Source organism: Scophthalmus maximus, chromosome 5, assembly GCF_022379125.1.
Source record: "Scophthalmus maximus strain ysfricsl-2021 chromosome 5, ASM2237912v1, whole genome shotgun sequence".
NCBI lineage: Eukaryota > Metazoa > Chordata > Actinopteri > Pleuronectiformes > Scophthalmidae > Scophthalmus > Scophthalmus maximus.
In genome coordinates, this window is record NC_061519.1 from 16,780,762 (window position 1) to 16,806,527 (window position 25,766).

General features: G+C 41.4%; 1 protein-coding gene across 1 annotated transcript in view; it reads right to left on the bottom strand.

The window, feature by feature from the left end:
* Positions 1-244: 244 nt before the first annotated feature.
* The window catches only part of eif2b3 (eukaryotic translation initiation factor 2B, subunit 3 gamma), a 28,721-nt gene continuing 3,199 nt past the window's right edge, over positions 245-25,766 (bottom strand). Inside the window, exons 4-12 of the mRNA XM_035633496.2 lie at positions 20,943-21,102; positions 19,780-19,891; positions 12,824-12,913; positions 9,791-9,927; positions 9,307-9,497; positions 8,808-8,870; positions 7,953-8,101; positions 4,660-4,763; positions 245-484 (exon numbers count right to left, since the gene is read on the bottom strand). Coding sequence (XP_035489389.1) covers positions 432-484; positions 4,660-4,763; positions 7,953-8,101; positions 8,808-8,870; positions 9,307-9,497; positions 9,791-9,927; positions 12,824-12,913; positions 19,780-19,891; positions 20,943-21,102 — 1,059 coding nt within the window. The 3' untranslated portion in view covers positions 245-431. The remainder of the gene's footprint in view (positions 485-4,659; positions 4,764-7,952; positions 8,102-8,807; positions 8,871-9,306; positions 9,498-9,790; positions 9,928-12,823; positions 12,914-19,779; positions 19,892-20,942; positions 21,103-25,766) is intronic.

Here is a 25,766-nt window from a genome sequence, read left to right on the forward strand (position 1 = left end):
GGTCACCCCCTCCCACCGCTTCATCTCTACATCTCTGGTCTACACAGCTGCACGGCGCGCACATGTAAACACCCATGCACATTCAAACATGGACGAGCTTGCGCTCCTCCTTTAAATCAGGGGGAAAAAATAGAGTCCTGCAATTAGGAGACGGTGACGATCGGATCGTAACCAGTGTGGTGAAACAATGACAAAGATCAGAATGAGACGAAAGGAAGAAAAAAAACCCCACAAACAACCTGAGTCATGGGTTTAAGCAGACCTGTTTTATTTGGACACAATGTACAAAAAAGGCCTAGTGGTGGAGGAGAGTGTGGAACAGTCAAAGCAGCTCAATCCATGCTTCTGATTGGTCAGTCAGCCCATTCATTAGTTGGCCCTCCACGCTTTGCTGGTCTCCGATTGGTTAACGACGTCGCTCCCTCGCTAAGCTAGATCTCCATCAGCTGGTCCGTTCCAACGATGACTTCGTTATTCCTTTCAGCTGAACAAGAGAAAGAAAAAATGGATACACGGACAGAAAATGTGTTCTATAATAACTCATTTTTTAAAGGGAGGTATAATAATGTTATGTGAAAATTCAGCTTGGGCCTTTTTGTGTTCTGAATTTAACTCAAAGATTTATTTTTATAGTTCTCTGGAGAGATGAAAAGCTGTAACATGCTCCATAAGGATATTGTGGACTCTACTCTGTCTGTCTTGGCCCAACAAGATATTGCATAATTTCCTGTGTGACTACACATGAGCCAATTTCAAAATTGTAAAGGGTGAAAGACCCTGTTTGTGGTTATAACATATCACAGTAAATTAATTAAACACATCATGAGGCGACACTGTGCTATTGCTACTGTGCTATTCAATTAATATAACAAATCTGTTGATCATTGGCTGCAAAGCTGACTAAAGGAAGTCTGACCTCACTCAAATAAGAAATGGCATTTCCAGCTGTGATGTCCTCATATTTGAATAAAACAATGTACATGATATTGGTAGATGGAGCACTTACGATCCCACCAGATACCATGGCATGCAGAGTTTTGATTTATAATACTCCTAAAAATGTATCCTTCAACGACACAATGCATTTTGTTTTGACACCGAGTGTTCACAAGGAAATTCCACTTGTACTATCACTGCTTATAAAGTGTATCAAGGTGTGCAAGATCTGATATCACTGCATTCACAGGCCTAGCAATCAGAAAATAAAACTTACAGGATAAACAATTATTATGCATAGATCTGGTTAAAATTATCTTGTGAAATGTGGCCGTTTGTTGTATATAAAATGTGGATGTCTTCACTCTAGCTCGCCTTTGCCTGTTTGGCAGGGACAGACAACTCCTGATTGTTGGAGTTTCAACATTTTACAAAACAGTACTTTGCTCACAACTTTATTACTGCACACAAATTCTATCGCAATGAAATATTTATTATAATGGTAAACCCATTAAGTTATTTCTGCATATAAATGTTGATACCACAATGAGATGAATGGAAAATAAATGTTGTCGAGGAGCCAGGAAATAAGTGTATGTGCAATTTGTAGTTAATGGGCTACAACATGCATTATATATCCCCCGTATGGTCCTTTCATTATTTGAGATCACTCCCAGAATCCTCAGTGTGGTAAAACTGAGGTCACACTGACCCCTACTCGAACCTCACCAGGAGAAATAGATGATGCTTAAAGCAAAGTCTGCCAGCGTTCTCTCCCCGTCTATCTCAACCCCGACCCAGTTCAGCGTGAGGAGAGCGGCCGCCGCTCCTCCCTCTAAAACCCTCCATCCCCGAGCCCCAGTGCCGATCCAAAGCAAACGGTGGAAGAAAGTAATATTCCATCCACACAGGCAGGTTTTAGTGTGAAGGAATCTGTTGCTCAGACCGGCTTTATCCTCGGCAGTGTGGTGTGGAGGGGAGGACAAATGGAGCATGGATCAGCAGGAGAAAGAGTTACTAAATTTTTTGATTTGTCGGTAACAAACAACAGTTGTTTGTAACAGTTGTTTTTTTGTTTTTGTATATCTCTGCTGTACCAGTGCTCCTCTGTGTGGAAACACCAAAACCGTACAGGAGGGGGTCACCAATTGGGGTAGAGGTGATTTGTTTTACAGTAAGCAATGGTATTTTAATTGACTTTTAAATAAGTGATTGTGAAATCAGTTTTGAGTTTATCTTAAACAGACCCAAGTGCCCAAGAATTAAAGGCGCATTCCCTAGTGCAGAGCCCATTTTTGGCATTGAAGTTATTTTTCTCCCCTTTTTGCTTTGCAAGTAATATTTTTCCTTAAAAGTTTTTTTTTGGCCAGGCCTGCACTGTACATTTTTGCTGCCTGGGAATGTCTGTTGCCACGGTAAAATAAATACACCTGGACTGCATAACTGCTTTTTGTCCCAGTCTTTGTGCCTTTGCCACTTTACATAAATTAAGACCGCATGTATCTACAGATCGTATTAAGGACAGAATTTGGTGATTTGGAGAAGATTTTGAAGATTAACGTGTCAGGTAAACGCTTACATGTAACCAGGATGCACCATCAGATCAGAGAATGAGTTTCACCTTTAAGGGAGGTTGATGGAGAAATGTGTGCACTACTGTATAAATGCATGCACACGTTCATTTGTCAAAGCAGCCAAAGCAAAATGTATGCATCTTTGAAATATCAACACCTGATAGACCTGCCTGTGTGTGTGTGAGAGTGTGAGGCTAACTGTCAGGGTGGTCCTCTCCCCAGCTTCACTCCACAGCTTCGGCAGTGGAGTGGGTGTGTAATGTCTTTAGCAGCCTATGATCAGCCAGCGAGACTGGTGGTAACAGACAATGCTATGCTTCTTCTTACAGCACAATATTAAATCAAAGGGAGAGTGGGTTTATAATTACTACAGTTTCATGCAGAATAAACTGATCTGATTTAATGTACAAAAATGGAGGGCCAGACTAGTAGACACTGATTATTGTGGCATACATTTTTAAGTAAATTACAGCAGATATCTTGAACAATGGATTTTTATATCCACCACGTGTGTTGGTGGAGTCAACACTGACTCAATTAGTGAGTGGGAGTTTATCACCCGCTGTGAGAACTTTGAGTTTTTTTCCCAAGAACTTTGTGTTTTTGATATGAGTTTAGGGTTAGGTGTCTTGCCCAAGGAAAGCAGGGACCGAACCATCGACCTTCTCGTTAGTGGACGACCTTCTCAAACCCCTGAGCCACAGCCCCTCTTAAGGAGAGAAATGAGGACCTGTGGGTTTGTTACATCCCCTCGTGTGTCATGGAAGAGTCATTCCTCTATTGTTATTCCAGAGGTGCTCCAGTTTTAATCTCCTGATAGTTTTTTTATGGAATTTTTGTTTCCATTTTGGGAATATAAACAATAACCTTCTGTATTCTGAAGCCTCCAAAAACCTTGTGATTTCAGGCTATTGTGAGGAAACTTGACTATACATTGTAGAACCCCTTTGAAATAAAAATGTAAGGATTTTTATAAAATGATAATCAAAGAGAAAAATTACAACAAAAATAACAGTGCATCTGTGTGTTGCATATTTATGTAAGACAACTAACAAGAAACACACTTGTTGTGACTGAAATTTGGATTTACACTATATGCAAAACAATTGCGCAACTACGAGTCCAATAACATAATTTGCTGTCTAGAAGGAAAGGTCCTGCCAAAAAGAGCTGAAGCCAGATTGGTTTCTTTTTGCAGCTCACTATGAAAACATTTTTCCATTGGCAGTTGGCAAACAGGTGCGTTCGATTCGTCCATACTGGTACAAAGTCTGGATGACAAAAATTTTGGTTCTCAGACCTGTTCGAAACGCAGGTCGGTTCTAAAATGTCATCGGCATGGGCATCGTCCTTTTGGCATAGAGGTATTAGAGCACCCTGTTGTTCACTCAATTAAGTTGCTCAGTCTGGTAGCCGAGCTTGCTCTGTCTTTCTCTATTTGGGTGTGTGTGTGTGTGAGTGAGTGTGTGAGAGAGTGTATGTGGCTGGAAGCTGCTGCTGCTGCTGTTGAATTCCGGGTGGTCCTGTTCTGGCCCTGCTCTCTAACCTCTCCATCAATGTGACGCACGCACGAACACACGAACACACACAAACACACACGAACACACACACACGAACGAACACACACACACACACGCACACACGCACACACGCACACACACACACACACACACACACACACACACACACACACACACACACACACACACACACACACACACACACACACACACACACACACACACACACACACACACACACACACACACACACACACACACACACACACACACACACACACACACAGCTATACATAGCTAGCTTTGGGGACAAGAGGATTAAGGAAATAAAAAAATCTCTGACAAATCTATCACACAGAATTCGGAATTAAGAATCTTTCATCGTTGCCAGTTGCGGATTACCACACACATACATTAACACCCTATCCGAGTAAGCCAAAGAGATGATTTGAGGAAATGACAGCGACAACACACCTCAGGAACTTTAATAGACAACATTAAGGTGCAAAGTTTGCTGTTGTGTACTGGGTGGTGTTATATTGTAAAGCGTTTGTTAGCCTTTTTTTCACAGTCTGTGTCCCAGTGTGTGTACCAGTGTGTGTGTGTGTGTGTTTACGCGTCAGCCTTACCATCTGAATCGATCTGCTGTCCGCTTCCAACCAGACAGTGTTTGAGGTCTGCTCCGCGGCCGATAACGACATTACTGCAGATCACACTGCTCTGGATGTTACACCTGAAAAATAATACACAAATAAAAACATGTTTAAGCAGAGATAGCTTGAAAAATTTGAAAAAGATTAACATTTTTTATGGCATAGGTTTCATAGTGTTGAAACATTTTCTGTTTGCTCTTCAGGTGACACTGGAGATTCGAACATGGTTCACATTCCGTGTTCTTCTTTGGAGCTTAAGTACAGACACACACACAGCTTAGCATATTCATACTGGGAACTGCCCAGTACAACCACAGCCTGTCACTGTTGGCTGCTAACCTTCTCCCCTCCACTGTTGTGGAATGAGGTCAAACTGACAGTGGAGACATTCAGCCCGTTTCGTCATCCAGCTCCCTCCCACCTGCTTCAAAGTCTCAAACGTATCCAATCAACTCAACTTAATGACATACCGTTATCCTATATGTACGATGTATTAAAGAACAACAGCAGGCCATGCTGCGTGTGTGTGTGTGTGTGTGTGTGTGTGTGTGTGAAGACATTGTTGGCCCTATGCTAAAGTCCCACCTGAACTGGCAGTGCCAACCCACCATGCACACTCACATTCAGCCAAACCATCACCATAAACTTCTTGGAGAGGAGACACAGACAGTCTTGTGTGTCCTGTGTCCCGTGTGTGTGGGTCAGAGAATGTGTGTGTTTCAGTAGCTCGGGGAGCCCAGTTGAGAACACATGTTGATTTTGCCCAGGTTGTGACGCACACACACTTGGCTCATGGCACCTCACACACAGACAGGTTTGTATTGGCCCAATCTATTCAGGTGGTTAGGCGTAGAGGGAGAGGGAGAAAGGAGTGCGAGTGTGTGTGTGTGTGTGTGTGTGTGTGTGTGTGACTACCCAGGAGGTGGTGGTGGTAGATGGTGATGGAGATTACAAGATTGAGATTTTGTAACATTAGAGAGAGAGGGAGAGAGAGAGACCACCAAAGAAGCTTCAGAGCAGAAACACCGCTAATTACTAACACCAGGGCTCCTCCTTGCCATGACCCCCCCATCCCTCTCTTACACACACACAAACACACACACATACACACACAAACACACACACATACACACACACACACACACACACACACACACACACACACACACACACACACACACACACAGACACACACACGTCAACCCCCACCTCCTGTGCCAACCCCCCCTGCAAAGTTGACCCCTACTATCCCCCTTTCCAAACACGCAGCGCTTTGTCAACAAGCTCTGGTCAGCTCCAAACAAAGAAACTAGAAATGCTCGGGTTTTCTGCGACATGACTGGGGTCTGCTAATCCCCTCACACTGGCTTCTCCTTCCCTTTTTTCTCCTTCCTTCTTATGTCCCCGGAGAAAGAAAAGAAAGAATTGCAATTTCTTTATTGCGTGCTAGCTCGCTTTGCCCTCGCTTCTTTCTATCCCTTCTCCTATCTCCCTTGTTCTTTCATGCCTTTGTGCATGTGCACCTACATGGGCCACGATAAGGGTCCCCACGCTGGCTGGCTGGGGTCCCTGAAAGGCTTAAAAAGAGATGGAGAGAGACAGAAAGAGAGAGGAGAGAAACGGCGTTGAGGCCTTGGTGGAAAGAAAAGAGAGGGAGGAGTAAGAAATTGAGATAAAAGACAAGGGGCCAGTGAAAGAGTGCATTAAAGTCTCTTTCCACCAGAGTTTCTGGCCGAGAGACTGAGCAGATCAATCTACATGCTAATTCTACAGTAGCTGCTGAGTCCTCTTTTGTTGCCACAAAGCAGCAATTTTGCTCACTGAAACTACTGGCTACAGTTGAGACCAATCCTGATATGCAGTAATGACACTAATCATGACGCATCACTATTCAGACTGGCTCAGCCCCCCCGATTCCCCCTCTCCCCAAGGGTAAATCTTGATGTGGCAATTGCAATATCTGCGACGTCCTGCACCGACCCTCTGATTTTCTTCCTCACAGTTGGAATTGTTTTTCTGACCGGAATCACTGAGGTGATATTCACCCCAAGTGTCTGAAGGACGAGCATCGCAGGTCACTCTCTCCTGCTGCTGTCACACAGCACAACAACCAGCTCTGCTCCCAGTCGACCACACGCACCAACAAACTCAGTCAGGTTCATCTTCATGGAACTGTGAAATTATAATTTTTTCTGTCTGAGCACTTTTAATAGCCTGTATGTTATCTTTTTTATTACTTTTTCCCCCCTAATTTCTCACTATATTATCCCCTTTTTTCTGGTATTTCCCAATGGCGAGACTAATAAACGATTACACCTATATAATTGTATTTAAAAGTTGTATTGATGCAAATCTACTGCTGAGGTCTTAAGATTCTAAGAAGCAAATGTGTACAACTGTATTCCTTTGGTAGTTTCTGTTGTAAATGGTGTCATGTGAAAATATTACATGGTAAAGGGCGAGCACATTGTTTAGACCTCTACTATTTTAAAGTTAATAAATTACGTAATAGATCATAAAAATTGAAACATACCTAATTTCTGGCACTGATGGAACAGATAAATAATGATAATATCAGAGCCACTTTCACAGACTTTTCCTGTCGTGATAACATCTTTCAGACCCACATGGTAAATCACAATTCCATAACCAGTGTGTGTTTGTTTGGAACTGGTCTCTGGCTGATTGCACACCAATAGATGCATTGTTAACTCAGCGATCCCTGTTTGACCCCATACAGCTCAGAAAACAAAACCCTTACACCTCCCGTTCAACAGACACACACATGCACAAGCATCTGTCTTGCACCCTGAACATTAAACGGAAAGGTGCAGTGAATTAAGTTCTAGGCATACTACTTTTTTTATTAGTAAAAACAAAACTGCGTAAAGAGCAGCAGGGAAAAAAGTTAAGTAGCTTTTGTGTTGGTGTGTAAAACCATGATAATTTGAATGGAGATTAAAGATGATCATTACAAGTTTTTCCTGGCAATGAAAGACGATTTATTTAAGCTTTGCTCACTTATCACCCCTTTGTCACACAGAGTGTGCATGTACAAACTGAGCACCTACAAAAAGCCAAGCGGGAGGATTCATAATCATGCCTTGAAGGGGGAAATTCTTTTTCAGGCTAAATTAATGAGTTTGCAAGGGCACTTCAAAGTACATGTCATTTAACGAGTGTGTGCATGAGTGTATGTGTTTTTAGAGGTGTGTGTGTATATCTGTGTGTGTGTGTGTGTGTGTGTGTGTGTGTGTGTGTGTTCTCACCCCTCCTCGATGGTTACCCCATGCATGATGATGGAGTTGGTGACTTTGACCTTCTCTTTTATAGTGGTGGAGTTGCCGATGGTGGACCTCTTAATGGAAGTCTTATCTGCTACTTGGCTCAGAGCTCCGATGATACTGTCTGATCCCATCTGAGGGCACAGCAAACACACACACACACACACACACACACACACACACACACACACACACACACACACACACACACACACACACACACACACACACACACACACACACACACACACACACACACACACACACACACACACACACACACACACACACACACACACACACACACACACACACACACACACTACTTAGGCTACATCCACATTGATTGGTTTTAGTTCACAGCGCATCATTTTTGCTACGTTTACGCCTGGTGCCGACACTACTCCTGAGTTTTCAACACCCTAAACGGGAGAAGTTTGGAAACACTGCTCGCCCCGTTTTAGATTGAAAAATCAGAGGATACGTTTTAGTCTGGATGTGCAGAAACAGACGTTTGGAAACAGTCCAAGAAAAAGAAATCCATGTTTTTACTTTTCCCCATTGCAGTTTCCTTGTTCATAGTATTTTCCTGCAACTACGTAACCAACTGCACGGTGGACTTGCAGGGGTTTACAGCGGCACTGCTGGTAATTGGTTATGCATTTTAAAGTGTATTAGTATGGATGGAGATTACTTCTGATACGGAGCCAAAACACTTGTTTGGACAGAGAACAACCAAGAACAATAAGCAAAATTACTAATTCAGAAGAACATGCGAGATAACCGAAACTTGACCAAATCTAATTATGACTGACTAGTGATGATACTGCCAATTCTTACCTGACATCTGTCAGAAATTACGGCAGACGGATGGACTGCTGGCTCCTCAAACAGCTTTGGGGTCTATTAGGAGGAAGACAAGAGATTAAAAATCCCACAGAATGACAGAAAGATTGAAAAGACTCAAGGACTGTTTGGACTGGACTGGACAAGGACTGAACAATTTCAACAGTCCCTCTGACGTAATCGGGCCATTGTACCAAGTACACGACATTCAAATAAAAGTTGAAAAACATGGGAAATACTTCTTCATCTTGACAGAATATGGAGTGGAAAGTCAGAAAAAGTGGACCAAGAGTTAAGGATTATTTTTTTGATAAACTAGTTTCCAAGATTAAGAAAAGCCTTAATTGAGTGGTACAATCAGCAGCAAAAAAGCTAGGTCAAAAAAATTCTAGTACAAAAAAATGTGCTTGAAAACCAAATGAATAGAGAACCATGTATATATAAAAAGCTTAGCCCTTTAGACATGTACGCAGTATGTACAGATGTAACTCACCAGTCGGTTTGCTTCCATGTAAGCAGGTATAGTGTTGGCGCGAAAGCATAGGCCCTGGTCCATAATGTGAACATAGCAGCGCAGCTTCCCTCCATGGTAAGCCTCGCTCATGTCACCGTGATGGTCGTTCCAACAGGAGCGCTCCTGGGAAAGCTGGAGGAGAGGCTCGTCCCGTGATGAGATGAGGATCTCTGGACAACAGAAAAAGGACAAAAAGAGGAAATGAATGAGGATACTTAGAAGCTGTTTTGGAAGACTTTTTGTGGACCACGGGATGAGTAGTTGTTGTTACAAGCAAAAGCCAAACCTAGACCTAAACCTGCATATGAATATTTTATAGATATTTTAAATAAGGTCACAGTGCTGTCACTTTAAGATTAAGATAAGATTAGATAATCCTTTATTCATCCAACAACTGGGAAATTTCCCGCCTTTCCTCCAATGTTAGCATGTGAGGTAGTGAAGTGTGGGTGCAAACACCGACCATGGTTTGTAGAGCAGTCACTCTTTTTCTGGTTCTGATCCTCTGCGTCCTCTTTGACTTTGTGACTGTCGGTTGTTTTGGAAAACTGCTTCCGCACCAAATATGGTACCAACTCACCTCGAATTGATGAGATGGACCTGCGAATAAAGAAGAGGAAAGATGTAAACTTAACATGCCACAGATTTGAAGCATCCTACAAAGTCATCAATATCACAGTGAGGGTGGAGACAAGGTTCCTGGTTTAATGTGCTGTCTTTAGATAATTGTGCACTTCATAATGATCACTAGATGGAGAAAGGGTTAGTATAAATGGAATGGTAAAGGATTGAGTAAGTGAATAACTCTGCAAGTGAGCTACTTCCTGTATTCACTGGGAGTTGTGCATCTAAAATAAAATAAAAAAGAACACTCAGGTGATTCATGCATTTACTGTGACCTTGCACTGACTTGAATCAAAGCTTTTGCTGTAATCGCTTCCTCGTAAACTGGTATTGTCCTTGGCAAATGCCTGGATACCATTTCAGATTTTTATTTTGTGAGAGAGGAAAAGGACAAAATTGTGCCAAAAAATGCTGATTGAATTAATATATCATTTTAGCTCTGTTGTTCAAGGTCACTCACTGATACAAGCTACATACACCACAGTGCACTACTGTGTTGGTAATGTAATCATTTATAAAGTGATAGATTTAACATTATTAGAAATTAGGTCCCATTTAATTAGCTGTGTATTTGTACTATCAATACTATGATCTAAAGAAGTAGTAAGAGCAACCATTATTATTTAGAGATACAGTAGAAGAAGGCTAATAAAAATGGTAAATAACAGAGGGTTATAAGTTATAACCTCAGCTGGAGTACTTAAAAAAATAAGTACGGATTTGCACGAAATCTTTATCAAAGATGGGTCTCTGCCAGGATAACAGCTGATTACATTTTGGGTCTGGATCCAGGAATCTTTTAAAAAGATTCTTGACCATTGCGCGATAGGGCGAACCTTGACATTTTGAGTTTTATCTTAAAACTTGACATTTTGAGTCATATTTTCACAAATACATAACATTTTAGAAATATGTAAGTCAGATGGAGATGGGAATACAAGTTTTGGGTGAAACAGCATATGGGTGGGGGATTGCTCAGCCTTGGTGGAGGTTCTGCTTTCAAAAAACTACATACTGACAAATAGCACCTAAGTTAAAACAAATGCAAAAGTTAAACCATGCTTTCAAGTCCATGTAAACCTGGAGGTAATTTCCCCAATCTTTTCCCCCCTTCTTTGCTCTATGCTGTAGTCAGTTTGCCACTCTCCCCCCCCCCCCCCCACTTGCCCTCTCTTGCTTTCTTTGAAAGGGAGATTAGAATTTCCATCTGAATGACAGGAGAAAAACAACAGTTACTCTGTCCATTTCTCTCCTTGAGCAAGAGACAGAGAATGAGCACGGAGGAGAAAGGAAGCGACACAGAGGAGCTGTGAAAGGAAGTGCAAGAAAAGAGATGAAGAAAGAAATGAGTCATCTAACAAGGGAGATGATATATGGCGGCGGCAGAGGGGTGCGTTAGTGATGTAATGATGTGAGATTTATATCTACATCTCTATGGCAATTCAAGTGTTACCCCACGCCTTGACCACAAAAAGAAGTGGGCAGATATAGTTGTGGGATCTGTGTTCACTACCTTGGCCTTAGATTTATTCATGTGTGAACTAAAAACTAGCATGGTGAGGGCACACTGTAAAACAACCATGGGTAATGAAAGACAAAAAACAATCTTCACTTTTAGCCAAGGACGCACTTTTCAATGACACCCTTTACAGAAATTGTTAGAATAGATGTCATCCAGGACAGATCACAACCCTGTTTGGGGGAATTTTGGCACCATGCTGTTTTTGAGCTTGCAACTTCGTCTGGAGTGCATCTGGATCTAGTCCAGCTGTTATCGAACATGCTTGTTTTTTTGTTTTTTTATCAGCAGTCTTTTAATATGACACCTTGGCAAACTGTGCGCTGTTCACCAATGTTAATGCAGCAATTATGGTCATGGATAGGTGACATTTAAAAATATTTTCAGGCAACTGTCAAGTTAAATTTCGTGACACAAATATGCAACAATGTCTCGAGTTTTAAATACAGAGTGAAATGTTTTCGGCGGTTCCAAGCTAGAAGCTTCTGTCAAAGCATTGGTGCTGCGAAATCAGTGGCAACAAAATCACAAGTGCATTGCCGGACTGATTTTGCAGCGTGTCTTTGGCTCAGCATGGAACGGACGAGTTCCCCGACAGATGTCTGCTGTGATGACGAGAAGCGCCTCCACTTCCTTCTGGCAATTATGACGCCTCAAAAAGTTTATCATGGGTTGAATGATGCAACTGAACAGCAGCATTGACCATTGGAATTATTAAGCTGTTTCAACAATGATAGCCCACCCAAGTTGAGAAGTTAGTTCTTTATATTTACAGGGGAACATTTTGTTTCCTGACATTCTTTACTCTAAAATTAGTAAAGCTGACAAACTGTGAGCTCTGTACTGTGAATCAAACCAAATAACGGGCTGACTGTATCATTACACTTATCCCTGATACCATAATGTACACCTTAGTGCAGAGGATTAAATGCATGCTGACATCACAGATGATTTTCAGATTCTACCCGGGAATATTGAGTCTGCGGAGCTACAGGAGGCTCCACTCGACGCTGCCTCACTTCAGGGGCTAAAGGCCTAACAGCCTGCCTCAGTGGCACATAGTAAAACAAATTAACACCTCACTAGAATACCCTGCTAACAGGACCTTTCAAAGCCTTACACACCAAGTAACCATGTTTAGCCCTCAGTACAGATTTATCGGTGAAAATGAGTTCACGTCGACGAGACCGTGTGCACTTGAAAGTTTGTTGGTTAATACCCGCGATCACATATTAGAGATAAACTGGTAATTTTTTCTGATGTTTCAAAAAGAATTGACGCTAAAATTAAAATTGAGAGGGGTCATTGTCTTATTACATGTTAATGAATTCAAAAAAATAGCAAAGAACTCACTTGTTCTCTGTGAGAAAGTCCACCACGGCTTTTTTCAGACAGTAGAGGTGAGCGTCGACGAGGCCTGTTTTGAGGTGCATCCTGGGATGTCTGCAGATAAAAGAGAAAGACACAGAGAGAGTGAAGTTATATCAAATCAGATTCACCAAGCTAACTTAATTCACAAAAAACTCACAGGATGAATTAAGACCTGTGTCACTAGATTCTATGTGACATTGTTACACACAGAATAGAAATATTTGATGCACTGAAAGGATAAATCAGAATGTACATACATTAACCAATTTCCTGACTAACATTGTAACCGTGGCTGCTACTTGAGTAACCGTGGCTGCTACTTGAAGGACAATTTGCTTTAATTCTTTTAATCATTTGCTGGTTTTTTTTTGTTTTATGTTTGCTTCTCAATTGCGGAACCCTCTTTTAATGTACCAACCCTTTGCACATAGGCAGGAATTTGATGAAAACCAGACACAGCCATAGGCTCACATAAAAGTCAGAGAACAGTGACATCTGCCTATTGTCGTCCGTCAGCTACCAAAGATGTCACCCCACAGAGCTGGTGCCAGTCTGAGACAGGTTTATGTTGAGTGGAGGGGCCACATGCGCACAGACACACACTCATATAGCATGCATTCACTCATTCGCTCATGTGTTCACACATGGACACGCAGTTGAGCTTGAACATGTGACATTTACGAAGCGAGACCCAAAGAAAACCATTTCATCCTCCTGGGTTCTATAAACAAATCCACAGTCACCCCTTCATCCTTGCTGACAACCCATCCTCCTCTCCCTCTACCCCTCCAGTCATTACATAATAAAAAACTGCAAGGGGGGCATTGTTTTTAAAAGGACCATACTAGTGCTTTTACATGGTTTAGCCCATTTACGACAAATCACTTATACCCTCACTTTTTTTTTTCAAAGCATGCTGCAGTGATTTGGATTTTTAAAGCTGTAAAAGCACAATGATTTGAAAAGTCTGTGTCTCATTACCACATAACAATAACGTAACTTATTGTAAATTAAAGGCAGACATGAAGCTCACTGTTCACAGTGATGCTCAGATCTGAGCGAGTTGATTTATTATTCCACATTAAAATGAATAGAAACTAAAAGAAAACACAATTTGGACTAACATTTTACATACAGACAATATGGGTTATGACAAAAACTAAAACAAATGCAACTAAAACAAATAAAATCCACGAGGACCAATACTGAGAGTGGGAGCCAACATGTGTTAAGGTGCTGGAGTGTAAAATCTGGTGACTGTAAAGTCGGACCGTTTATGCCCCGAATAGAAGCATGTGAAATTGGCAATTCTCCACTTTTAAAAAAAGATTTCTATCCATTTTTCACCCATTGGTGCATACATGTTGTCGAGGGTTACAGAAGCACTTGCCAAGCAAACGGGTTCCTCTGTTGTTCCTCTTATTACATTACACCATCAGGGAATCACAAATGAGAACAGTCTGGACTGTGATTGCCTTGTGTGAAGGGATGGCAATGCCAGACGACATTCCTCAAAAAAACGAACGGAGTGGCTGAGAAGCAGCACAAGTTTGTGTGATTGAGTACAAGTAGATGGGTGCAGAGCAAAAAGTCTCTCTTTAGGGCAAGCATTGGTGACCAGAGTTTTCTTCTGGTGGTTCATGTGCCCTTTTAGGCTGATGGAACACCAGGTGTGCTGCCACATTCTGGACCATCTTTTACGTTTACAGTGCATGAAGGGAGGCCTGCCAAAAGGGCATTGCAGTTGTCGAGGGGAGAGATAGCCATGGCCTGTACCAACAGTTTGGGGGAGGGGGAGGGGCAGACTGAGCCAGGTAAGGCCTGATATTTCTTATGTCGTGTAATGCACAGAGGCACGACCGAAGGAAAGCTAGTGATCAAACATGACAGACTCATTTCTTGGGAACTTGGTTGATATGAGAGTTATTAAAGATTTGGAAAACTACCACAGTAAAAGTCTGAATTTCAGTATCTAAGTTTGAATAAAACATTTCCTTCCTCTCTTTTCATCAAAAACTCTTTCTACCATTTTCCAGATTTCTCCTTTCCCCTGCTCTAAACTCGCCCTCTTCACTCAGGATGCGGTGTAAACGGAGGGACTGAGGAGGTTTGCTTGGTCACAAATATTTTACAACCAGATGCTGAAAGCCATAAATCAAACTGCATGTGTGTTCATCTGCGTTCAGTTATTTTATTCAAATCATAAAAACACATGTGCGTGCACACACGGACGCACTCTGCGGGTGTTTGTCAAATGTATTTATTCACACAACATTTTCGCAGGTGTCTGCGTATTGTCGGCTTAAAGTGGAATTTATGGGAACACCCAGCGTGTGACATCAACGCTTGGCATCTGCAAGTGGACAGGAGAGAGAGACGGGGATGAATGGATGTGTCTTTGAATTAGTGAGTGAGTGAATAAGAGTGACAGCAAGTGTAGAAACAGGTGCCTCTGTAAACAGTCAAAAAAAGGCAGAGAGGATGTAAAGGACTTCTTGATTTTCTTCTTCAGAAACATGAGGGTAACCTGTTGGGCTCCGATTACATAGTAGCACAAAAACTGGCGCAAGCAGGACCAGTGTATTTCCCTGATGGTGAAATGTGTGTTTTCATTGCAAAAGCATGTATTTGTTCCAATGTCAGATTTGTTTGACTTAAAAAAGTTATTTATACATTATTTGAACGTGAACTAAATGTGTTTGGATTTTAGACTGTTTGTCTGATAATACAACCCATTTTAAGAACAGAGCATTAAATGAATTAATCAATTAAGGAAATGATTTAAAGATTCATATTAATAACATTAATAATGTTACTTGCACATTGGTAGGAATAGGACGTGTAATGTGACTGGCTGAGATGACCAAGGTGACCAAGTGATTACTTTCATCCACAGGTTTTAATTCAACATATCTACCTCTATCATCGGCCTAAACAAACCAAAATAGACCACAACATAAAACACAATGTTTTACTTTGTCTTATGTATTTCTTTTCATAATGGCATAACCCGGGATACAATCATAAATGTATTCTTCTTTAAAACCCCAAATCCAGACACTCGTTTAATCCTAAACTCAGTTTATATGTTTCTCATACTGACTGTTTGGGACCTTGAACATTTCACTCCGTGTGTGAGGGTTGTAGCCTTTCTGATTCAAAACACTGAGCGCTGGCCACATGCTAATTCATTAGATACACTTTTTTGGCAGAATCCCGCCCCAACAAACATCTTGCATTTCCCAAACAAGGGTAAACATCTTGCCTTTCCTAACAGCAGCATCATGTGATTTCTGGTTGCTGCGAGTGCTGCAGAGCTCGGTTTCAAGCGGAGCAGGAATTTACTGCCTCTGCAGGCAAGGATGACTCAACCCTTGGATTAATGATTGACTACTTAAGTACCACTAAAGTCCTCAGTGGGAGAGAGGAGTCACATCTCTTTTACTCTCAAACGCACACAAACACACGCAGTATAATGTCTTATTTAGTTACAACCAAAATCCCACAGCGGACGATGACTCAGACGCAGCAGAACGACTGTTTATACCCTCATTAGTCAGGTTTCCACTACAGATCCAACAGGGTTGAAGGGCTTAGGACTTATTTAGGACATTCAACTATTGCCTCCAAAATAAAATGTGTGTGATTCCCTTAATACCATGCTAGTCTAACAGATACTTCCTTAATTGAGTTGACTCACATATCTGAACCTGCATTTTAAGGCTTGAAAGCACATGGCACTGCTGGTGTGGTTGGGCTACGCTCGAAAACTGACACAACCTCCACATTCAGTGAGATCATAGATACTCAAATACTACAATATTATAATATTTTATTGTGTTTTTTTTATAAACTGTCAAAAAATAGTAACAATAAAAAAAAGAATCCCAGTTTCCCATACCATTTTTTTGTCAACAAACAATCAGAGACTGCATGTCAGGAGCAGCAATTCTAAATACAACAATATACATAATCCTTATATATAAATATATAATGATGATAATAAAACAGATTAAAGCAGCATTACTCACATCTGAGAAGCTGGATCAGCATGATTGACAACAATCAATCATCAAAATATTGAGATGAATTTTCTGCCAACCTACTGATCAATTAATTGACTAATCATTTCAAATGTTGAAATAAAAATGTATTCAAAACCAGATACACACCACATAAAACAAACAAAACAAATGCTCCAAACAAGGTATATGAGTGAATAAATAATGATCACCAACTTCTGAATGTCCGGTTCCAGTTTACACCAGGAGCTTTCACTTATTATATTTAGTACAAGGTCTAGTAAAAAACGAGTAGAACATAATCATAATTTGTGCAGTAAAGTAAAACGTTTTCCATCTGTTCTGTTGTACTTTGCAGTGGAAATTATTACATTTTTGGAAGGTACCGGACGTGGCCTTTGTGTTGATTGGGTTTTAGCTCCAGTGTCTTCTTCCATCATTGGTAACAGATGCAAACAGACTCCAGGTCCAATATCTTAAAGGTCACCGCAGTAAAGATATGCTTCTCACACATGTGATCCAAATATCCACAGTTGACCTAGTTGGCTGTATTTATCAACTTTGAAAAAGTTTTAGTGTTAGGTTAGTAAAGGCACTTAATGCTGGGGTTATAATTCTGACTATAATTAATGACACTACCTTAACACAAACTTTGTTCTTTCTTTCTCATGATCCAAAAGTTAACCACTTATCTAGGCCTGAGTCGACAAGATTCTGACAGGCAGAGAAACTGTAATGTACGAGGGGAAGCTCGGCTGGAGTCACTTCACACCGTTGAAAAAGATTTCCAGGTCAGACGATTTCACATGTGCAGGATATTTTGCCCAGATGCACCTAAACCATGTGAAAACCGTAGCGAAGGTGTGGGGAAGAAATTACCCACGACTACGTTTAAAGAAGAATTGAGGATGGATGGATGCATGGAAGAATGCTCATAATAAGTGATCGGTGGCTAATATAATGAAAAGAAGAGGGGAAATGGCTTAAACATGCTCAGAGGGTCAAGGATTTACTTGATTAAACAGATACTTTTGATTGAGGTATAATTAGAATAATACATAAAATATTTTATGTCTAAACATTGGATTGACCTGAGAAGAGTCTACACAAAACTATCACTAGCACTAAAAGTGCTGATGTTACAAAAGTTCAAGTTTAATTTGAAAAAAAAGTTTTTTGAGAAGGTTCAAAAGTTGTGTAAGTGTCAAAGAAAGTCGTGATCAAATAAATACGTTTGCACACGTAACATTCGCCTCAGTATCCTAAAAAAACCCATTAAAAATGAAGGAACCTGTGTATATCTGTGTTGTGAACTTTGGTGGTACTGATGTGAAAAACAGTCAAATCTTGTAAAATTACCAACTGGTGGGTCATAAATATCCAGAACTCTGGGATTTATTGTGTTTTTTACCTGAGGTGATACTGTACGTTGATGGACTTAAAAAAAGAATGACTGTTTTGTGTGGTCGTGTGACTTGTGTGTGCATAAATGATCATCTGTGATTTAGAGGTTATACGTCTTTCAATGTCAGTTATAAATGTTTAGCTGTGGGCCCCATGTGTTTCCATAACACTGTGACAACGTGTGAGTGTTCTCTCTCCATCAACATGGCTGTGTAATGTGTTTCTGTATGTGTTCATATAAGCATTTCTGTGTGTCAAAATGACAGTATATATCGTACACAGTCTATGTATATAGATACAGACACACGCAAACGAGGGGAGCATGCAAGCAGCTGCTCAGGCCCCCCTCTTATTGGCCAGAATTTACAGTGGCTTTGGCTCCATGAAGTATTTACGAGCTCCCAAAACACCAGTTCTCACACGGACATGCATTTTGGGACTCAGAAACGAAAACCTACCTAGAGGACTCTTCCTGTTACAAAAATCCCTCACACCCGCCGCAGAACCCACAGCCTTGAAACGCACCGCCTCTGATTAGAAACCTAAACATCTGCACTGCTGAGGCTAAGAATCCACAGATGTACGGAACAGATTTATCATCAAACCCCAAACAATCACATCAAATTTACTAGGGATTGGAATCTAAACTGGGTATTAAACGAGCCCTGGGGCTAAATTATTAATGACCGTAGCGTTAGGAAGTGCAGACATGACCGGTTCTGCTCTCAGTACTGTAGAAAATAGATTTCCCATTTATTATTGCTATATAAAAGTTATTTTGCACATTAAGAGTGTGACTAAGATTAAGACTATGATGTATTTTTGGTATTCCCAATCCAGAAGGTACTGTCATGGAGCCTGTGTTCAAAGCAAAGGAAGTCCATGCACGCAAACACACACACACACACCTCTTAGTGACAATGGTGGAGAGATCTAACTTCACTAGAGTCAATGCTGACAATTCTCATTGCCACATCTGCTACCCATCTTTGCAGGTGAGGGCGGACACACAAGCAATCTGTCGAGACATCTGGCAGAAGTCCATCGCACACAGGAGGAGAAATGCACAGTGTTCGACTGCCTAGTGCTTAGCTCATCTGTTTGTTGCCCCAGGTATGTTATGTGTGCTAGCAGCCTGGAGCCCACACACACTCAGTTAACCAAATTGTACTGACTGTTATGGGTGCGTTCATAAATTCAATCTGAAACGGTCAGGAAATCATCGGAACCCAAGCAATTAACAGGTTTGAGTTTCAGATCACTGAGAGCAGTCGGATTTAGGGATTTAGGAGCTGCAGCATGTTCATTTATTTTCAGCACATATGATAAAATAAGTGAGGCTAATTCTGTTATTAATATATTTTTTAAAAGACAAAAAAAGAACATTGAAAAGTTCTGTTAAATAACTAGATCAATAAACAGTGTAGAGAACAGTTTGATGAAAGTGAAAAAAAGTTTAATAAGATCGAAGAGCTGCTCATTCATTACTTTCCCTTTGTCGAAATTACTTACTTCCTCATGATGGACTTCCTAATCGACAGCCCGTCCTCCAGATCTGCCTCGTTGGCCATGAACAGCAGCCTTTTACTGGACTGATCCACACCAACAAAGTCTCTCTGCTCAGCTGGAAAATAATGCACAAAACATAGTGTTTACCAAATCATAAGAGACATTACCAAGAAGTGTAACAATTTCCTGTAGTGAATTTGCGTTTCTTATAGATAACAGAACAGTAATTGCAACATTTGGGACTAGGGAATTGTGTGAGATCCAAAAAAGATTTAACAATTGCATAGAAATATGTTTAAAATATCCATTGAATGAGCAACACTGCATCAGCAACAACCATACATCATATAATGTCTCAGAATTACGGCTGAACAATTTGGGGAAAATACCGAATCGCGATTTTTTTTAACAGATATTGGGATTGCGATTCGATTTGCGATTATAATTAGCAGGCACGCGCACACACACACACACACACACACACACAAACTGACAGAGAGCAAGATGTGTTGAAGAGGAGAAGGGGAGAGAGCTCTCTCTCTGTTAGCAGTCTGTCTCTTTAACGAGGGAATAGTCGTGGTGTTCGTCACCTCACGGTGCCACGTGAGACATTTTCATACGGAGTAACAGTCTCAAACAACTCTCGTATGGTTCTGTGTTCGTCACTACTGTCACTGATGTGCCGCGGTGTACGTCCAACAACCACGGCGGTGGCTGTGGTGCTGTGTCAAGCGCTGATACAGGTTGGTGGTGTTCCCCCGTGAAGTAGCTACGGTAGCACGGCATGTTCTGCACAACACCTGACGCTGCGCACCATCCTGGTTTTTAAAACCAAGGAACTTCCACACAGCCGACGTGCTGCTCCTCTTCGACACTAAAGTCTCCGCTGAATCATTTTCTGACTGTTTTGTCGAGCTTTAGGACATTGCGCAGCAGGTTAAAGTGCAGCGTGACTGCTGTTTTTTTCTTTGCACCGAGCGCTCCACCCGCTCGCGTATCACGTGACCTGTGTAATCGCGCCCCTTGCAATTAGAAAATTCCGTTTTATCATATCGCGATATAATCGCAAATGCGATTGATTGTTCAGCCCTACTCAGAATCACACCATAAGTGTCAAATCTTTAGTATACAGAGTTTTATCCTTTTTTCATGAAACACCCCATTACCTGTCTTTTTCTTCCCCTTCTGGCCGGGGACTATCTCTGTGAATTCGTGTGCTTTGCTCATTAGCATGGCCACTGTTGCATTGTGGGCTCTGAACAGATCAACCACCTCGTGAAGCGCCACATCTGTTATCAGGTCACAGCTCACCACCAGGATGTCTGACTGAGGAGGGAGGTTGACAAGAAAAGGGAGGTTGACAAGAAAAAGGCAAAATGAGGGCAATTTCCAAACCAGCCTATTTACTTCACCGTGTAATAGTCAGATATGACTCTATGACCGTAGAATAACAAACTGGGTGTGCTGTTGTTTGATATGGTTATGATTGTCTCACCAAATGCAGCAATGTCAGGCTTTTAAAGAGAGCTTTCTGGGTAGTGTGCTCTATTTTGGAACAGAATCTCACCACCGGTTGTGATTTTTAAGACATTTCTATTGTCAACCCTAAACCCAAAAAGACACAGAAGTTTGTAGTTTGAAGGGCGAGTCATATTTATAAAGTAAGCTCTGCTCACTCATGACAGTCATCTCAGCATGCAGACTATACATGTGGCAACAATGCTTCACATAAACACCTCATGACACGAGATATCGGACTGTGTTATTTTCGACACTCGACTGTTCTTACTCGACCATCAACAATCGGAGTACGGAACTTATATCATGCTAGCTATGTTACATGTCTGCATGTGTCTATCTGCATTTGTATATGGGTGCCCCAACATTTGTGTGTGTGTGTGTGTGTGTGTGTGTGTGTGTGTGTGTGTGTGGCATCCATCTGTCTGCCCTGTGATGAAGGCTGTCAGCATAAGGACTAATCCCACCATTAGCACTAGCAACCTTAATGACAGAGACATCTTTACTCTGTCTGTGATGGAGAGAGAGAGGAAAAAAAGAACGAGTGTGAGAGGGGAGTGGCAGTATTTAAGGAGGAAGAAGAGCACATGAGCGAAGAAGGAAACAGGAACAGAAGGAAAAGGGAAAATTAATTGGAAGTATATAAAAAGAAAAGATGGATAGTCAATCTGTGCTTGTGATTAAAAAAAAAAAAAGAAGCGAAAACGTGATCACTAAATCACATAAATCTACATGCAGGTCATCAAAAACATACTGATGTTTGGCAATGCTAACAGGCCTGAAAGAACTCACTTCAATTTGTTAATGATGTGAACTGTTTTTAAATGTTAAGCAGTCGAGTTGAGTTTTGTATGTCTGGTTGTTTTGTCAAAGGGGGGTGGTATCATTGGGGTCAAGGGTCATGCAGTTGACCCAGAGGTAACTCTGAGTACAACCTGGTCTGGACATGGCGACAGGAAGCTGCCACAGCAAAGCTGGAGGTGTCTGTGGGAGATCTGCTGACACCGAGACCTTTCAACACTCCTCTCCTTCTATCACACAGACAAGCTCGCACACATGTTCAGAAACAGAACACACAAGTATGCGCATGCACATGCACATGCGCGCACACACACACACACACACACACACATGCTCAGGGCCTGCACAATCCCCACACACAGGCACTCAACTCAGGCGGCAGCAGAGTGGAGTCAGCTGGAGAGACAGAGACACTTTGGCCTTTCAACAGCCAGAATCTCTGGACAGGTCAGGACCACACACCGATACAGGGGCATGAACGCAAACATAGACACCGAGACACACACACACGCACATTAACGTCCCACTGGTAACTGACTTCATTTCGCATCGAAGGAGCGATGTATGCCCTGCACGCAAAATACTACACTTTACAATGGCATTCCATAATGATGTCCTCATGACAATTCCAAAGTCAATGCATTACTACACTATATGACGTCATCTTCGAACTTTATAGTGACGTCAAGATAATATCATACCGTTCGATCATGAATAAGAAAACTCTAAAGAGCTGGTAGGTGTTGAGTATGAGTGTCCTCATCTCCTCTAAAGAAGATTAATGCCATTACCAATTAATTTACACATTCTTTTTTTCATTAATCAAATAATGTTTGGTCTTGAAAAAAACCCCATCAGAAAATAGCAAAAACTTTATTCTTAAATTAAGATTTAAAAAAAGGATTTCATTAAGATTTGTTTTTTCCAACTTTGTCTGAAAGCTTGGAACAGTCTAAACATACTGGCAATTAACTGTAGGTTTGATGAATACAGAAGCCTTGACTAGTCTGTCCATGCAGAAAAATACTTACTATTAAACACAGGTCATATCACTGTGGGCTAAAAGCCTTAAGGGCTAGTTTCAAAATGGACTGCCCGAACCGTGTCCTGGATTAAGTTGGAATTCCTTCGAATATGAAGTCTGAACTGTTGTATGTTGCGGGATGGAGGGAAGAAAAGATTTTTAAAAGAGGGAAAGAAATACAAAGGATCTCTCATATAAGTATGTTTACTGTGTCCCTCTCGTGAAAACCCTCAGCTCAATCTCTCACTCCTCTGTCTCTCTTCACCTTTTATCCTGTGCTTTACAAACTGACTAACACATTTAGTCTGAAGGTGAACCTTTGAATCAGCAACGCCAATGTATATATAGCTCTTTTGGCCTGCACAGACACATTCTGCCAAGTGATCCAAGTGTGAGTGATAATACATAGGTCAAAAGGGGCTCCAAGCATACAAAGCAAAAAAAGAGCACATAAAGTATTCCTTTCACTAGTTTGGATTATTGTGAAAGAGCTAAGCAATAATCAGGCATATCCGTCCACTTTTGTGGAACATCACTGTTTGAAGAGTGAACAAAATAAAATATGCTGCTTGTAATCTCTCTTTTCAGCAATCAAGAGGAGTGACCTACTGTGTACACCAATTCCTGTAAGCATTTTGTTTGATAGGATACACCAAATCCCCTCATTGGAGGCTGTTTGTGTAAAGAGATGAGTGATTGTGTGAGTGTGTCTATACTGTACTCATGCATCGGTTTGACAGTTTGAGTGATCTCCGTGCTGGGATTTGGCAGGCCATGGTTACGGCTCTTCAATCATCACCCTCCGGTGTGTGTGTGTGTGTGTGTGTGTGTGTGTGTGTGTGTGTGTGTGTGTGTGCGTGTGTGTAACTCAATGCCCCTAATCTAGCAGGCTGCTCAAAGGATTAGGAACCTGACTATTCTCAATGGGAGCATGCTGGAGCTAGTCCTATTTAAGTGTGTGTGTGTGTGTGTGTGTGTGTGTGTGTGTGTGTGTGTGTGTGTGTGTAGTTACACTATGCATCTGTGAAAGAACTCTTGGGTGAAGAGTATAATGCGAATCTGTACAGACCAATTCAAATGCCAAAGGGAAAAAGAGAGAAAACATTAAACTCACGTGTCACAACAAATTTGGCATTTTGAGTCTTTGGTTACTCTGTTTCAAAAGCAAAGCTGGCTGATTTTGCAAAATGTTTTTTTAACGTTTGCAGTAACCTCAAATTATTAGGAAAAAAGACAACATTGCAATGCACTAATAAGAACCTGACAATGAATAAATAATATCAAGCTACAAGCATACATTTAATCCGGTAAGTTTTTTTTTTTCACATTACAATTCAGTGAGTGCAATAAAGAATTTTGTAAGACAAACGTACATCCTGTCATCATCACCTATGTGGGCTGCGTCTACCTATACCAGACATCGATTGGTTTGTAGACGGGCGTGCTTCAATCCTACGAAAAATTGCAATTGACTATTTTGTCTCCTCTTCCCCCCCATTTGGTACCACGACTCATTCTTGCTTCTCTTCCGCTTATTTTTTTCTGCTATTGTTTTATGCTGACTCAACTCGCTGCAATTGCTCCAAAAGTCCAAACTATCCAAACAAATGTTTTCACGCTGCAAACTAAGCAAGCCAAGGTTCAGTTTGATCCTGAACAAGCTTTTTTGGTTCAGACTGTTCAGGCACCTTTCACACCTACTATTTTGGTTTGAAATAAACAGAAAAGTCAGAAGGTCTGACCAAACAATGTAGGTGTGAAAGTGGAAAAATGCCAAAAACTGAGATTTGGCAAGTAAATAAAGACCCCCCCTACACCTAACAATTTAGGAGAAAGAAATGACATGGTATAATGTACAGTTCTGAACAACACCAAGCCAACTATATGAAACTCCCTGATAGCCAAACAATAAACGAGAGCCATTGCTTTGGTAACACATCAACATTCAAACAGAGCCTCATAAAGACATGTTTTAATGGTCACAGGAGGCCAGTCAGAACCATGGCATACACAGAGGGACGACTTATACCCAAATACAAATGTTGCCCAGATGTGCATGACTACAGGATGAGAGTAAATGGTGCACTGGGTAAACTGGCAGCACAGGGAGTTTGAGTCTTAACCATGACCTCATCTGTTTAGAAAGAATCGGATGAGGGAAGGGATGGAGGGATCAGCAGGCAGGATACAGCGGGGGTCTGGAAATTGGGGTTAGGGGTCATGGATACCATGTCAGCATGTGTAAATGTGTGTGCCTGCGCATGTTTGTGTGTATTTAAAAAAGGTGAAATGAGGCACTTCAGCAGCCTTGGCCATCCGGGGGAGGGAAAGCCACGGATGAGCGGTCGCCCAGCAGCACACATAACACCCATCTCAACCTCCCCCACAATCTTTATCATTTTCCTCCCTTACCTCCAATCCTTCAAAACCTTTCTTTGTACAGAGTTGACATCATACACAAGAAAGCAGCCCCTTTCATTTCAAAACACTGGCTTACATTACAGTGTTAATTGTAGGGCATTTCATGTATTGTTTGTCTCTCCCCTGCACGACACGGTAAAGCAATACTCCAAAAAGAATATCTGTGTTTGGTTTATCAGTTTGGTTTATCAGTTGATGCAAATTTTAAAATTGTTTTATATATGGC